General features: G+C 33.5%; 6 protein-coding genes across 6 annotated transcripts; 5 read left to right on the top strand and 1 right to left on the bottom strand.

The window, feature by feature from the left end:
- Nucleotides 1-1960: 1960 nt before the first annotated feature.
- On the top strand, nt 1961-3220 carry RO3G_02945 (uncharacterized protein; the record flags this gene model as incomplete). Its single annotated transcript, XM_067657536.1, has 6 exons — nt 1961-2059; nt 2127-2209; nt 2298-2459; nt 2540-2790; nt 2852-3033; nt 3104-3220. 6 exons carry the CDS (start codon nt 1961-1963, stop codon nt 3218-3220), a joined length of 894 nt encoding a protein of 297 aa, XP_067513637.1.
- A 1083-nt stretch (nt 3221-4303) lies between these two features.
- On the bottom strand, nt 4304-5254 carry RO3G_02946 (uncharacterized protein; the record flags this gene model as incomplete). Its single annotated transcript, XM_067657537.1, has 1 exon — nt 4304-5254. One exon carries the CDS (start codon nt 5252-5254, stop codon nt 4304-4306), a length of 951 nt encoding a protein of 316 aa, XP_067513638.1.
- A 1121-nt stretch (nt 5255-6375) lies between these two features.
- On the top strand, nt 6376-6805 carry RO3G_02947 (uncharacterized protein; the record flags this gene model as incomplete). Its single annotated transcript, XM_067657538.1, has 4 exons — nt 6376-6409; nt 6475-6480; nt 6636-6668; nt 6720-6805. 4 exons carry the CDS (start codon nt 6376-6378, stop codon nt 6803-6805), a joined length of 159 nt encoding a protein of 52 aa, XP_067513639.1.
- Nucleotides 6806-9314: 2509 nt separating this feature from the next.
- On the top strand, nt 9315-11547 carry RO3G_02948 (uncharacterized protein; the record flags this gene model as incomplete). Its single annotated transcript, XM_067657539.1, has 3 exons — nt 9315-9509; nt 9581-10738; nt 10804-11547. The coding sequence occupies 3 exons, from the start codon at nt 9315-9317 to the stop codon at nt 11545-11547; spliced, it is 2097 nt and encodes a 698-aa protein (XP_067513640.1).
- A 1873-nt stretch (nt 11548-13420) lies between these two features.
- RO3G_02949 (uncharacterized protein) lies at nt 13421-14209 on the top strand (the record flags this gene model as incomplete). Its single annotated transcript, XM_067657540.1, has 5 exons — nt 13421-13453; nt 13534-13683; nt 13985-14018; nt 14087-14117; nt 14200-14209. The coding sequence occupies 5 exons, from the start codon at nt 13421-13423 to the stop codon at nt 14207-14209; spliced, it is 258 nt and encodes an 85-aa protein (XP_067513641.1).
- Nucleotides 14210-16219: 2010 nt separating this feature from the next.
- RO3G_02950 (uncharacterized protein) lies at nt 16220-16621 on the top strand (the record flags this gene model as incomplete). The annotated part of the gene is made up of 2 exons (XM_067657541.1): nt 16220-16253; nt 16380-16621. 2 exons carry the CDS (start codon nt 16220-16222, stop codon nt 16619-16621), a joined length of 276 nt encoding a protein of 91 aa, XP_067513642.1.
- Nucleotides 16622-16952: the final 331 nt, after the last annotated feature.

Here is a 16952-nt window from a genome sequence, read left to right on the forward strand (position 1 = left end):
AGCTAAATTTCTAACCTTTCTTCCTTTTTCTTTATTTCTGTAAAACTTTTAGTAGCCGATCTACTCGCTATGCTGTTTAACGACCGTCATCGCCTCACGGATCGGATCCTGGCTTCCCCCACCACCTACCACCCACACCAGTTAATTGAGCGTTAATAAAATGCAATGTTGATAATAATAATAATAATAATAATGATAATAATAGTAATAATAATGATAATAGTAGTAATAATAATGATAATGATAATAATAATAATAATGATAATAATAATGTTGTTTATAAAGCAACATGTGTCTTAACAGTAAGAAAAAAGTTATATACAGTAGCGGACAAAATTGGTGCACACAACTTTTTTTCAGCTTTTAAATACTATTACTTGCTCATGGTAATTGCGATAGTCATGAAACTATATTAGAAGGAAGATATATTAGTTATTAATACTATTAAATAGTGCACGATGCTCAGATTGTTCAGTTTCCGAATTAAGTGTATGTCCGAACTTAGCCATGGAACGAATCACTTTACATAAAAAAGAAAGTCTCATCCAGGGATATTTTTTCTTTATGTTATATACAACTAGATTTGATGAGAAATTGTTGTTATCTTTCATAAAGTGGTGCAACACCAAGAAAGTTTTATACATGAACCAAGAACAGGAACGAAAAGTATTGAAGGATCAAAACGGTTCAAAGGTTCGATATCGAGTCTTATGGACATTAAAAAATGAATATTTGAATGGCGTTGCTTTATCAATTATGGAGCATCTGCCAAAGTACTAGGCATATATCCAGAACCTCAAGAAAAATAACTTCACAGTCATTGGATACGCCAGAAAGTTTCCAGGACAGGGACATCAGGAAGTGAGAGTGGGTTTGATTCAAAAAGTGGTCAACAAATTGTATGACACGTTGCTTGTGGATAAAGTACTTGTCACTACGTCATCGCGAGCAAATGATACTATTACATCCCGCGACACGAATGGAAAAAATGCCCAATTGACGCTTTTGAACCAAGTGCATGGAAACACTCAAGGTAATAATTGTAGAACACTTAATTCTAATCAAATCACTCACAGTATCATATAGATCTATTGGAATATATCTGCACATCAAAAGGCAACTGTCTAGTTATATAATACTATACTTAGTGCTCTCGATGATCTCAGCGAGCTAAAACTGATTGATGAAAACGGAAAACAGCAAAAGAAAAGTGGCGCTGATCGCCTGATTTTGATTAATGATTTAGCCATAATGGTCCCACAAGCAAAGCTACTCATGGATTATTGCAGGAGTACGAAAGCATATTTATCAAGCCCAACGATAAAAAGCAGCTTTTTATTCCAGTATGCCAAAGCAAGAGAAGTAAAGCGAAAAGAAGGAGAGAGAATCAGAAGACGGGAAGAAGAAGAAGAAGAATAAGCCAAGATGCTTCATAATGGAAAAATGATTGCCTACCTTGCCGCTGAAAAAGGCTCCTCCGAAATCCAAAACGATTTACAAGCCCAAATATCTCAAGAAACGGGAAGAAAAAGAGAGAAAGACAAAGAAAGAGCAGTAGAGGAAGAAGAAGAAGGCAAGAGAAGAACAAAGGCAAGAACAGTGTCACCGGCGCCAGTAGAACAAGATGATAATCGTTTAGTCTATCTCCAACTGTTGTGCGTAGTGTCATTTGTAAGTAACATTTTTCTTTTTCTCATTTAGACATTTCTTTTATAACAACAACTTCTGGTGGAACATACGAAGATCAAAGTGGCTCTGTTGATACAAGGAATAGTCCAATTCTCGCTTACATCACTAGCTTCGATGAGCTATTCCCGATTACTGAAGAAAGCCTCTTTAATCTGGCATACATATCAAGTAATTTACCAATTGCTGAAAGATTGTAGGAGCAATTTGTTAATACACCAATTCTTGTGCTACAAAATGATGGCTAATAAACATATACTATTTTTTTAGGGACATGTCTGGCATCGCTTTTGTAAACAGCATCAACGATAGTTGTTTTTTACCTGACGCATTGGATAATGATGTTACAAATATGATAAATAAGTTTACCCGCGTAAGTCACACTTTGCAACAGTAATAAATAAGTAGACTAAAAAGAGTTTGTTTACGTATATTTATAGGCTGTTGAATACCACACGAAGGATATGCTTCTTTTACCAACCAAAATTGAGCATATCAACATTGTTTCTCTGCTTAACATAAGGTAAAATATTTTCTTTGTAAAACATTTAAAACGTTGGACTATTGATTAAATGTATAATGACCCATTCTTCTTTTTTGATGATATGTAGCTTTTTTAACAACTGCAAAGAAAACGACGTTTGTCAATACAATTACCAGTACTATCAAGCACCTGAGCAATTAAAAAACATGGAGAATGACTTCAAAATCAAATATGTAGCCCCATTTGTGAATGCTGCTTTTGATGTTAATGATAAATTAGTTGTTTATTGGTAAGCTGTTGTATTACTGATAATGTTATTATTGTGTAAAACACAATTCTCATTGGTGAGTGGTGATTTTTTAAATGCAGGGATACACCTTTGAATCTTTATAGAAACTCAAACATGAAAATACAAAGAAGACAGACTACTGATGCTAAATTCGCAACAATCGATGGCATTGAAATTGGTGTTGTAGAGATCAAATCATTCAAGACTCCCTTTGAAACACTTGAAGAAGATCGTGTCCGACTTGCGGAGATCAGCAAAAAGATGCTTCATAAAAGGATTTTAACTGCAAAGAGTGAAAAAGAATTAAATACATTTGCCATTATGATTGCAGGTGAATGCTGATTTTTTTTCTAGTATATAAGTTTGCCTTATATTGACACTTCTACAAACAGGCCATGATATTAAATATTTTGTCCATGAATATAATCCTCAAAAATCAACAGTGGTAAGCAGAGATGGAATTGACAACGGAAAAAAGTATACTTTCCGACTTTTGAAAAAATCAATTCTCCCCACTTTCCCAAAAACTTTTAGCCATATGTCACTTTCGTTAGAATCTTTGGCTCATTACAAGGTAAGGAAAAAAAAAGAGAGAGAACATAGTTAAGGTGGAAATGGGTTAAATTATACTTTAATTTTATTAGAAAATGATGGCCAAAAGTATTGCTTCAGCTTCTGATGTTGAAAAGCCGTATCTTTACAGCGATGACTACAAAAGATTTGAACCAACTGTAACCCTGCTGAAGCTTAATGATGAATAGGTTAATTTCGTCATTCAGCTATAAGCACTTTAAACTTTGTAAGTTCTGTGCCGTAAATAAATTAGCAAATTTATATATTGTTTATTTTTCTTATTTGTTTTATTTCCACAGCAGCTGCACTTCTTGTCTGAGCAGTTGTAGTCCTTGTAAAAAAAAAAAAAAAAAGTATTTGCCATAGTTTCAAAATAAAAATATAAAAGAAGCTGTTTAGAACTCAAAATGAAGAAAGAACTATTATTTAGGTCAATTCGATTTAACTTGTGACATTTCTCTTGCTTCAAAAGGACAAAAATTCTAGACACAAAGGGACAATCATTTTTGTTTAAACGTTATATTTTATTAAAGGTCCAATTGAGCGCTAAAAAATAAAATAAATAAGTGTCCTCCCGAACCAGATCAATCCGTTTGGAGGTTTGATGTTTAGAAAAAAAAAACACCCTTCAGGTTCAAGGGTAAAAAATGAGAAAGGAAAGTAGGATGCACAGAGAAGCATACGAAGTTGGTTGAATTGTCTCAGCCATTCGATTGGTTTTTGGCTATGAGGTGTCTTGCACGGGATGGTTGTATAGTGTTGTAGTTGATCTAATTCATGGAGGATATAACATATAACGGGCCATCGACAGGTCCAGGACAGAGCAATACTAGAGGGAACAAATGTGCGCGTCGGCAGCATATTCAAAAGGAAAGATATAGGGTCAGCTATTGTTTCAGGCATACAGAGACGGCGATGCATATTTAGGCAGTTGATAGAGTGACGCCTTGACAGGTTGTTGTTGGGATGGTAAGGGCAGGGTTTGGGAGACATTCAATTTTCTCAAAGTGACAAAATTTACCGTTCTCACTGTATCAGAGCCTATTTAGTGAACAGATCCTTTAAAATCATCGCCTGTATACTGTCCATGCGAAAACATGTTTATTAAGCCAAGGTTTATAATAAGAATCTGTCCATTCTGAAAGATAATTCAGTTGAGTCAAGAACCTTAAAATCAGTTTAAAATTAAAAAAAAAAGGTTACATAAAACTAAATACAGGATTTTATTTATTTTACATGAGAGAGAGGAATAAATTTTACACGCAAATTTCTTAAAGAGAACGACCATGGGCCAAGTTATCACCTTCGGTCACCTTTTGTTGATTGCCAGTCAATTTACCAGTTAGCTTTTCAAGATTACCTTTGATCTTCTCACCAGAAGAGGGCTTATGTTGAGCAGCGCCACTTGACATAGTTTGATCTTGCTGTTCAGTATCTCCAGACATATCATTTACACCACGATCATTTTTTACAACAGATTCAACAGCCCCTGTGCCCAAGGCACCAGCACCCAAACCAGGTGCAACGTTGCCTGTTCCACCTGTAGAATTCATACCACCAGTAGTGCCTGCAGCCGTAGTAGAGCCTAAACCGGCGCCCGCAGCACCTGTACCAGAGCCAATGGTAGCACTTTGCGTGTTATCACCGGTCGCTGTGTTAAATCCTGTACCAGAACCAAGTGCAGCATTTTCTTGCATACCGCTATCACCGGCTGTGTCAAAGCCAGATGAAAGACCATGACCACTGCGAGAGGTAGGCAAATCTTGTATATCGGATCTTTGTTCACCAGTAGAGCCATATCGTGAAGAGCTGTAGGTTGATCCAGGAACATTACCACCTGTTGCACCATATGGAGCATTCATATCATAGGAGGATTGGCCCATAGCTCTGTCATCACTTTGATCAACTCGGCTTACATCAGAAATTTGAGGGCCAGAAAAAGTGGTTCCATAATCAGAGGAACGGAATGTGGGGTTGCCGCCGCCAATGCCGGTATGCTGACCCTGGGTTTGAAGTGTACTGTCGTTGGTATCGATATCAGCGGTGTTCATGCCAGATGAATTGTTTGTATCATCAAGGCCAGTAGTTGAAATACCTTGGTTTCGATTTAAACGGGTCTTTCCATAATCGCTACCTCTCTTTGATGAAAGGTTGTTATCAAAAGGAGGTTCGTTACTATAGGAATTGGGATCTTGGTTGTTATAAGAAGTATTGTTGTACATTTTTTTAAATTGTGATAAAAAAACAAAAACAAAAAAAAAATAAATGAGTTGCATTTATAGGATTCTTAATTTTAATGATTCAGAATATACGTCAATGAGAAATTTAATGCAAAAAAGAAAGCAAAAAAATAGCATATGTATGAAGGTCACTATGACGTTATACGAAAGTTAGGTAGATCAAATTTTATAAGTTTAAAATTTATGCTCATTTTAAATCGAGTTAGAATGTAATGAGTATTAATATATACTTGAGCATATAAAGACATTTATTATGGAAAAAGAAGTGTAAAGAAAGATTTGGCTTTTACTTTTATGTCGTTTCTTCATTTATTTATGTATAGATTTTTTACTTGCACAAAAAAAAGAGCATAAAATATTCCCATTAAAATTCAATCCTTTTTTTTTTTTTTTTTTTTTTGAAAGCATGACTTTACTGGAAACTTTAAATAAAAGAAAATTTACAAATTATTATCATTTCTAAATGTTATGATATAGCTAACAATTGATGATTTATGAAGGGTATATTATTTTGAAAAACAATCTGCATGATCCCAGGGCTAGAAGTTTTTTAGAGGCATTTATTATAAAGGTGTTCCTTTATAGCATGGGTATAGGAAATAATAAATCAATAAAAAATCTCAAAGGGTGAGTATCGAAATCCCATTAAAAAAGGAAGAGATTATGTCAAAAGATCTTGCGATATGTGATCAAATTAGCACACAAATATTTATGGTGTCTTGGTTTTAAGTCAAAACACTATATTATTCACCATACAAATCTTAAGAATATAAAAACAATTATTGGTAACAATAATAGCTACATAAGGTACTAAGGCCCCTAGTTAAATCAAAAAGACGCGTTAATGCGCTTGGTAGTAAACAACAAGAGGATAAAAGCAAAATATAGTACATATAAGCATATTTCCTTTATTGTTAATTTCTTTATAAAAACTCTTCTTCATTTATTAAAGACGGGAAAGATACAAAAGAATAAAGAATTAAAGAGTTGAAACTCGTCAGAATATTAAGCAAATAACATCAATTAATATAGAGAAATTTGGAGTTTAAATTAAACTAATTTGTTGGTAAAACTTCAGTATGAATAGTATAATAAAAAAACAAATGCTTGAAACAATATACTTGATGAAACTCAAAGGTAAAGAAATACATACAATATTCATATTTTTTTCCATCTAAATCATCATTATAATACATCTACAGCACTAGGTAAGAATAAAAAATTGACAGAAACGGTGCAAACTCTAATGCATTTTAAAATAAGTTATAAAAGTTGCGAAAAAAGGAAAAGAGTCTATATTCCTTCTAAAGAGCTTCCGGGTATTAAGTTAGTAAAAATAAATAAATAAATAAAAGTTTAACAGGCTTTCAGCGCGAATTTGCAAGTCTTATGATACGTCAGTAAGAGCAATATGTAGATCCAAAGATCATATAAGAAATTACTTTAGTTGACGATGTAATGGCTACTGCTGGCATACCTCAAGCTGAACGAGAAGTTGAAGGCTACATATTGATGTCAAACCCAGCCTCATAAACAAAGACATAATTATACATGAAGTCCATGTCGGTCTTATCCTACTTCTTCGTTCATTTCAAGCGCTTGATGAGATTTTTCTCAGCGTTTCTCGCAGCTGAATGACGGGTTATTCTCTTTACTGGCAGGTTACATTCATTCAAAATAAAATTGCCAACAGAAGTCTCTTTCAAGCTAAACCCCTCAAATGCTTTAGTTAAGCTTTCCAATGAATTATTTCTAGTTGCTTGGGAATTTCATCAAAAAACTCTAAGATGCTGCTTGTGTTCATCTTACAGCTGTGATTTTGGTCGGTTGACTTTGTTGTTTTCATTTTCAAAAAGTCGACTTGTCCAGGGTTGAAAATTACGCTCATTTACACCAGCGCGCCTACCGGCTACTGTTGCTTCCATAAATCCATTTTTAGGAAATACATAAAAAGCGACTTTTGATCATCTGCATAAACATTATTTTTTTTTGGGGTGATCTTTCTGAACCTTTTCTTTCAAATCATTCACAACCACATCAATTTGCTTATTGCCTGGGTCTAAGGTACACACCAACTGCGCTGTACGGTATCAACTGGGAGCAACAAGATTTTGTAAATTAAATGGATCAGCCTCCTCTTCCCAATCCATCGCTCCATTCCCATCCTAATTCATGTCTCCTTGGACATTTTCATAGAAAAAAGTTCTGTTCGTTTTATTTTTTTGAGGGCAACTTATATAATGAAGAAAAGCAAGGCTACTTGAACAAAAAGCGCAAATCAAGGAATACTGAAGTGTTTTTAAGTATTTAAAATATGAAAAAGAAGAATTAACGAGACCGAACAATAGTTCTAAAGTCGAATACTTTTATTAAAGAAAGATTCCAAGGCTATTTATATTAGTTTGAGCAAGACCTGAGATTAAATGACAAGAGATAGTTACGACCGATATGATTTGACATGTATAAGAAAAATTTTATAAACTGATGTTCATAATCAACTGTTGAGATGAAAGTGAAGCTTGGCTGTTCAGGGCAGTGATAATGATCAGGATCTATTCTTATTCAATCTCATTTGTAAAGATTTAGCTTAGATTGATAAGACTGTTATCTTATTGACATGTCAAAACATGACACGCGGTGTTTGGATTTTTAAATTTTAACTTTTTTTTTCTTTTTTGCCTTCACTTCATTCTAGATTTGGTTACAGATAAAATCAATTTGCCGTTTATATTGTGGGCTTTGAATCTTTTTTTTAAATTCCTGTTTGATGCTTTTCACCTTCGCCATATTTGGTCCACTTTTGTTTTTTAATGAAAAAAAATTTCAAAGTACTTTTTTATTAAAACCCAAATTTAAATCGCTGCGTTTTTTATTCAAGTGAAAACAGTACATTGAATGGAGATTCCTTTTGTAATGTTAATGCTGGGAATGTAATTTTTTTTTTATAATTTCAACATCTCAACATTACAACTTTTTTTTTTCTTTTTTTAAAGTACTCAGTAACAGTATCATGACCTCAGGTCTCTCAGATCCCCAGTCGGGTCTCCGAAACTTACATATCGGAAATTGAAATGTTTAGGTATAGTGCTCTAACCTATGAAATACTTCACTTTTACAAAAAGTAAAGTGCGATCGGGTCTCTGATATCCAATGTATCCTTTGTATACTTTGATAACCAATAAAGTGCTTGAAAAGCTTTTTTATGCAACTCAGCTTTGCTGTAATAGAAAAAAAAGGGGAGTGACAGGGCAAGTACAAGAAGTCCTTTGACGTTTCATATAAAAGCCAAATTTCTAATATTGATTGGTGCATACGGTAAGCTACATTATTGTGACAAATATCGGTTGTTAGGGATTGGATCCTCATATCAACAATTGAAAAATATACACTTTCTTTTTTGGCAACTAATTGCCAATTTTGCAAACATATCTCTTCTACTATTTGTTAAGCATTTCAATTGAACAATGCGTTGAAGAAAAATAGCCGATTATAGTTGACATTGATAAATACATGTCTTAATACAAGATCATAAGTAAAATACGAGTTTATTTAAATAAGATTATACAATTGTTTCCAAGTAAGCATACTCTATTAGAATATGTATTGTATTAATGATAGTTCTTTGATAAGAAGTACCAATCAAGATAACAAGATATTTTCTGTTGTCAGTAACCCAATCTAATGTCAGGAATATTGCTAATCTTTCATATAATTGAAATAACACCTAAAATAACGTTATTCAAATCAGTGAGTAATTCCCAGAATAAAAGGTAATCTATGACAGACATACAAAAGAACAAATGAAAAGTTTTCATAATCATAATTAGAGATAACACTTGCTAAAGTACCTGAAGATTAGAAGAACGCTTACAATAGAAGATATCAAGCCACTCATTCAATAAGATATAAATACTTGCCTTCAATTAGAGTAATTTTTACTTTAACTTAAACTGAAATAAAGATCAGTCTCAAAAAGTACCTACATTGCTCTTTGTTTTTGCTTTTATCTCTTACTTGGTTATTATTACTACTATACGACACAATGAGTCACGATTCAAACGCTGGTCCTTCTACTAGAGATAATGATATCGCTCTTCCAGATGCTGAACATTATGAAGACATGATTCGAGCCAGGCTAGCAATGGATAAAAATACGCAAATGGTCATTGCTGAAAATCAAACATATCGTCCCAAGAACACGACTGCTGCTTATAAATCTAAGCAAAGAGAATGGTTTGTAAGTTAAAAGCTATATGTTATAAAGATTGTTTGGGTGATGATTTCTAAATTGTTTGAAATTGAAAATAGGAATGGTGCGCCAATAAAGAAAAAGTTGCGGATGGTACTATTGTTTATGACGCAAAGCTAGCTTTCTTTCTCAAAGACTATGTTTTGACCCGTGGAAACAAATTCAAGAAAAATGCAGATGGATCACCCGCACCATTGGGTAGGGAATCAGTCCTTGCTTATGTAAAAGCTGTGGTTGATTTATACCATCAACAGGTAGAAGCAGGATTCAATAAGCATACAATGGCAAGAGGACCTATCGTGAAGCGCTTTCTTGACACTCATACCAAAAAGGAAGCAAGACGCAAAAGAACCGAATATGAGGATCGTGGGAAAAATACTTTGAATGATGGCTATACAGATCAAGAATTGCTTCGAATCAATCAGTATTTTTTGATTCAAAACAACATCTTTTCTTTGAGAAACAAAGTCTGCTTTTCTATGAGCCATGCCATGCTTATGCGTAGTGAGACTGCTCTTGGAACACAGCTGCCAGATTTATTCATCATGGAACTCAAAAATCAAGGCCCCTCTACTTGCTTTGCTATAGTAGCCACTATAACATTTGGTAAGACTAATAAGGATGGCAAGATTCAATATGGTTCTGCTCTTCGCCATAGGGATGTTGAAGTTTGTCCACATGGCGCTTTTGCTCAATATTTTTTTTCCTTGTTCCATCATCAAAACCTACCATTTCCAAACTTCTCGACTCGCCGTGATTGGTATGATACTTATTTGTTTCCAAACACTACAGGGGATGGGTCAATTACCTATAGTGAACAAGCCAAGATTTATAAACAAGTGCTTAGGTATTGCGGTGTTCATTCAAGCAAGCTCACTCACATCAACAGAAAGAGTGCCATTAATATGGTTGCAAATGAAGGTGTCTCTGGAGACCAACAGAGACAAGTTGGACGTTGGGGTAGCGATAGAATGGTTGGTTGCTATTTAAGTGGCCTTCCTGTTGATGCCATTAAAGTGCTGGCCGGGTTCACTACTCGTAAGGGTGATTACTTCATCAATCGTGGTTCAATTGAGCCATCAGAAGAATTGCGCAAAATGGTGTTTCCTTGGATTGAATATTGGAGAGAGAAGTTTTACAGGAAGGAAGTTGAAGACGATATTGCTGGGCCAAACTTTTTAGATTTAATGGATTATTTAAGAACAGTTTTTTTGCAGGTAAGGATTATTTTTTTTACAAATCAAGTCATAATGCTTACGATATCTAATTATTTTTATCTTAGGACTCAGTGGTGTTGAAGGGAAAATACCCCGGAAGCTTTATTTGGTCCCACAGCATCTTTGATACTGATATTTACAAAGACTATGAAGAGCGTCTTTCATCTGCAATCGCTGCCAACGATGAGAAGTTCAAAATGAGCCAACATCTGGAAGTTTTGTTACCTGAAGTCGCAGCAGCTATGAAGACAGGGTTTGACTCAATGAATGCTATGCTGAACATAGTCCAATCTCAGAATCAACTTACTTTGAATGCAGTCAAGCAATTGGAAGCAGAAAACCGAACCATGCTCGCTGATTCTTTTTTGCAAATCTCAAACATGCTAAGACAAGGTGATGAGAATACACAAATTCAACAAACATCAACCATCCTTCCTTCCTCTTCTGTTCCGCTGTCATCTATTCCTTCCCCAAGTGCTGCTAACTCAAGAGGTCTACCATCATTCAAAATGAGTAGAAGTTTGATAAGCGTGACAGATGTATGGCGAGAATACTCTGTTGGTCTTGCTGGAAAGCCATCTATCAAGTCTATGGAAGAGCAGTACGGTGCAGATTGGCGCAAAGTAGACAACAGAACCGAGTCTAGGTTCTTTACTAGACGTCTTCCACTGTACAAGAAAATAGAGTCGCTGTCAAATGAAAGAGGTATAAGCTGTGAAGAAGCTGCACAATTTCTTGAATTCAGAAGAGTTTCTGACAAGCTTTCTATCAACCAAATGTGCAAGTTAGTCGCAGATAATCAGATTTAATTATTGAAATGTTTTTTGTTTACTATTGAATTAATAATAAAGTAATTTATTACAAATATATCATTCAAATGAAAGCGTTAAAGTATCAGCAGGAAAGCGGGATTTAAAATTTTCCAGAAACAAAGTATTTCACCATCCGTCCCTTCCCCCCAAAAAAATGAGGGGACCGCGTCGGAGACACTGCTATTCTTGAAAAAATACCCTCACAGTATACTTTTTCTTCTGTTTTTAAACCTTTTCTATATAAATTTCAAGACATGTAGCATAATAGACATTCATTCCATTACCACTTTTTTCTTTATTCTCAAAAAATAAAAATGATTATCAAAAATACTTTGTCTTTTTTATTTCATAACCTTATTATTTAAAACATATCTTTTCCAGCTTTAAAACAAATTTAACTTCTTTAGAACCAAAAGAGCCCTTTTTCTTTATTTATTTTATTCAATCATTTAAATTTTCTACTTTGTTCATTTTCACTTTTATTTTAACTTGTAAACAAATGCTTTCATACTTATTATTATAGCAATATTGTACACTTGTATAAGAGTTTCATCTCTCTTCTTCACATGTGCCCCTTTACTCTTTTTTTTTTTTTTGCTCACTTGTAACTAAAATTAATCGCCTTTTTTATTTAATAAAGTCTTTTTTTTTTGTAAAATACGACATGAGAGCTGAAGAATGCTTGAAAAGAGAACGCCACGACTCAATCACTTGGATTTCCGAGCTTATACGCCAATAGAAATGCTTTTTGGATCTTTGTTGAATTTAAAAAATCTTGCACTGAAGTTGAAAAAGAATGGTCTTCCCAATTTGTAATCTTGTATGGCATCATGTAGCACAGCAAAAAAATATTTATTTTTTTAAAAAATACAATGTTTTTTTATACAACAAACATATTATATACTTTTGATTATTTTTATAGATTTAAAATCTATTTTTCTCGAGCTTTCTATTGATATAAAAATCAGGCTTCTAATATTGATATCTGCGTTCTCATTCCTTTAATAGAATTACCACTATTAAAAAAGATCACCTTTATCAATTTGGATAACGAGGTTTGGGTGCAGTGTTAATTAACACTGCAAATGACTGGAGAAAGTAAGCGTTCAGTTTTAGAATAATTGAAGACAAACACGCCAAAGATCATGCAAACACACGATATTTTATGGATGTTTTAAACGTTTTTCGCGGCAGTGCAGTTAACGTTTAGTATTCATTAAGAGAGCAAGTGGAAGTCATTTAGCATTCTTTTACCAGAGCAGTCGACACGTTTTACTCAATACTTGCCAACGTTTGGGCAACGAATCATAATTTTTAAAGCATTTCTTTATTTGTCCTTTTGTTCTTTTATCGACCGCTCATATTGCCTTATATACTTCTTTAACAACCACTCATATTGCTTATATACTTCTTTATTAACCATTCACATTGCAATAAATATTGCTTCATATATACAAAAAAAACTGGGATTTGGCTTATAAAAATAGCTTTTTTTTTTTATTTAAATAAAATAATAATAACAATATACAGTATTTCTTTGCTTGTAGTGTTTTAAAAGCTTACTTGACTTACCTAATGTCATCACGATAGCATCATCTAATCTAAAAATACATCGATTAATTTCGTGGGACTCAAAAAGTTCTCATAAGAAAAAGAAAAAAAAAAAAAAAAAAAGCCGAGCACAAGAATGCAAAGACACAAAGGTTCAAGGACTTGAGCAATCAAAGCAAAAGAAAAGATATCAGTACTTAAGAACCAAAGCAAAACCAGAAAAAAGATAGAAAGAGGCCAAAGCAAAGCAGCATTCATCTATAATTATTGGCTATCGTGTATACATAGTAAAAGTAATAGTACCTTTTTTAGATAGACCATGGGAAAAAAACTAGTTAAGCATTATCAACAAGTAAAAAAGAAGCAGCATGTATCTATAATAACTATTAGCTATGAAGGATATGTAGTAAAAATAATATCACCTTATTTTAGATGAACCAGGAAAAAAAGAAAAAAGAAAAAAAAACACGCCATCCATGCTTGTACCAACAAGTAAAAGAAGAAACAACTGTAGTCTTGAGAAAGAGACTTTATAAAGACCATTTAAACCATAAAGAAAGCAGGCAATACGATTTTACTAAAGTAAAAGTACTATTAGAGCAGGAATAGAATATATATAATATTAAGAACTTACCTTTTATAAAAAAGAGAAGAAGAAAAAAAAAAAAGAGAGAAGTGCTTTTTTTGTAGCCTTATTTTTACCAATGTTACACTTATTCACTGTCTATCCATGTTAGAAATCAAAAACAGTTACTTTTCATGTAGTTTATATTTAATTATGTCTCAAAAGATAACTTATACATTGTTTGAGCAAGTTTTATTACTTGAGTGCAATATCTTTAACATGGAGAGTATTCTTTTTTTCTTTTTTTTTTTATTTTAGGTTAAAAAAAATTCGGTCTTAACGGACTACAGCAGTAAAGCAGCTTTTTTTTTCTCCCTGGTTTTGTTTTATGGAATACACTAGATACCAAAAGTACAAAAGATAAAAAAGAAAGCTCAAGCACTGGTCAAATGTAAGTTCATAAAAAAAAAATAACAACCAAGTCTAATGTCGGTTTCTTTTTTTTTTTTTTTTTTTTTTTTTTTTTACATTAGGAATTCCTAATGGGACACATTCGGATGACGAACATGAATCTCATGAGCAAAGTTGTTCTTTCCAACATGATGAAGCAATAAGAATAACAGACTTTATTGTTGCTTGTTACTGAAAAGATATTTTTGGTAAAGAAAGTTGCCATTGCTCACATCTCTAATGGCTAATGGCTAATGGCAAATTATGTCGTATTTTCCTTATTAAATACTCAAATGTCGTGTGAGATTACTCAAGATCTCCATGTCATATAATTTAAAACTACCTCTATATAACACGTAGTGTTATATAGCCATCAGTACTCATAAACAACTTTAGTAATTTACATTGCGCAACTTCGGTTCTTCAATTATTAATTTTATAAAATCAGACGTAGTTTGTATTTAATGAGTTCTCTCTCCTGTCTTCACTCAATAAAGAGGTTCAAGAGTCTCATCGATTATCAGTTTCCTGTTTACACTTTATTTTTACTTTTAATCGACTACAAACTACTCACCAATATCACAAATTACACCCATGTGCAAACATAAAGTAAGTAATGAACTAGTATAAGCTTAAAAACATATATTCTTTTACAATATTTGTCATAAAAAATAATAAAACAATCTATTTATTTGATAAGCAAAAAAGTTTTGTATGTATTTGTTAATTATAACTGCCTTGTAACAAAATGTTAGCAGAGCTTCTTTATTTTTTATTCTTTTAGAATATACACGTATTCTTTTTTTATAATGTAATAGCATTTGCATTTCTATAAAGTATATTTGTTGTTAGAGTACTGTTTTCATTTGAACAATGAACTTTTTATAGCTATACTCTTTTCTTTTCTTTTTTTTTAACTTCGTCTTTTTTTTTTAACTTCGTCTTTTTTTTTTTAACTTCGTCTTTTTTTTTTAACTTAGTCTTTTTTTTTTAACTTAGTCTTTTTTTTTTACCAGGCCATTTTTTTTTCCCAAACACAACTATTTTGTTACGTTCTGTAACACGTTTGTAATGATCTAAGCTAAAAATCACAAACCACCTTCCTAATATGTATTCTTCTGAACAAAATAATCGCAAAATGCTTTTGATTTCCGCATTTTGCCCTCAAAAATAAAAAAAAGAAGATATCGGTCTTTCAACGATAGAGAGGAACAGGATTTCCAAAAAAAGATCATTTGAAAAAAAAAGACACTTTTTTAAAACATGAATAACTTTATAAATACTTACGCTACAAAAAAAACAAAAATATTGTTCAATTTCTTTATTTTTTTCGCACCTGAATCTTTTTTCAAAATTCGAAAATGACCAATACAGCGAGCGTTAACTTTTTTCATTTAATCAAAGACGTCAAAAACGTTGATTTTTAGATGCAACAACTGACTGTAGATGTTGACAATCACCAATTATTTCCAGTGTTTCATTTGGGAAAAAGAGGCGGTCCTGACCAACATAGCACATATCAAAATTGATATATGCTTTTCCCCTGATTATGCTTTACCTTGAATAGCTTGAAATTTAAAACAGTAACCAGGAAAAGAGAACTAGTATTGACTTTAAAGGCGTAAAGTAAGTGTAAAAAGAAATATAATAAAAAGAAAAGAGAAGACTGTATCTCGTTTATTCAATAAAAAATCAAACATCCTTTTATACAGTGACTCCCAAAACTGTCCCAATGTTTTGTAATTTTGTCTTTTACCGTCAATTGTGCGATTACTGATTGCGTAAAGTATGCCTTGTTGTACCTCATTTGAAAGCTGTGGCGGTGTAGATGTACGTGGTACAGACTGCTTCTCAAGTTATGTAACACAGACGGAGATAATGAATGTAAAAAATGACCGGTGCATTGGGACAGTTTTGGGAGCATATTGAAAAAATCAGAATATCTACAAAATATCCATCAACAACTTGCATACAATCACCAAACTGAATGTATTAGCGCCGCAAACGTATCCGATGTCCTAATTAACATCTGCGGAAGTTTTAAACTCCTACTCGGCTATAACTCGCTCATTAAACCTCAACGTGAAACAAGTCCCAGGAGATATGGTATTTCAAGCTATTACTTTCCTTAAACAAGGTAAGTCGGTTCGGGAGATGGAAGAATTGACGGGTTTAGGTAAGAGTACGATTAGAAGGCTCCGAAAAACCCATTGCTCTAGTGTTATGAGGCCGAACGGGGGTCGATCTAAGGTATTGTCTGCAGCTGATGAACATTACTATGTACGCCAGCTCACCAAAAATTGTGTTCCGAGTGCTGTGAAGGTTACCAAATGTCTTGAAAACCATATTGGAAAGAACGTAGGTGTTGAAAGAGTTCATAAAGTCCTTCGAAAGACAGTCTTGGGCGCGATTGAGAAGCCAAAGAAGCCATTACTCAGTGCAAAGAATATCCGCAACAAACTTTCTTGGTGTATTGCTCAGAGTAACTCGACAGTAGATGACTAGGAACGCGTTATTTGACCAGACGAGACAAAAATAAATAGATTTAATTTGGATGGACACACCTAGGCTTGGATTCGATCAGAGGAAAGCCTCAAACGCCATCACGTGAAGATTGCTGTTAAACACGATGGATGCAATATCATGCTGTGGAATGCCATTACCTATGCTGGAGCCGGTTGGATGTGCAAAACCAATGGTAATATGGACAAAGCAATGTACAAAGAGACCTTGGAAGGTAAATTGGAGTGTACGATAGAATATGGTGTCGATAAAGTAGGCTTCCAACGTCATCAGGTGATTTGCCAGCATGACAACGACCCTAAGCATACTCCGA

Source organism: Rhizopus delemar, genomic scaffold (genome assembly GCF_000149305.1).
Source record: "Rhizopus delemar RA 99-880 supercont3.2 genomic scaffold, whole genome shotgun sequence".
Classification (NCBI taxonomy): Eukaryota; Fungi; Mucoromycota; class Mucoromycetes; order Mucorales; family Rhizopodaceae; genus Rhizopus; species Rhizopus delemar.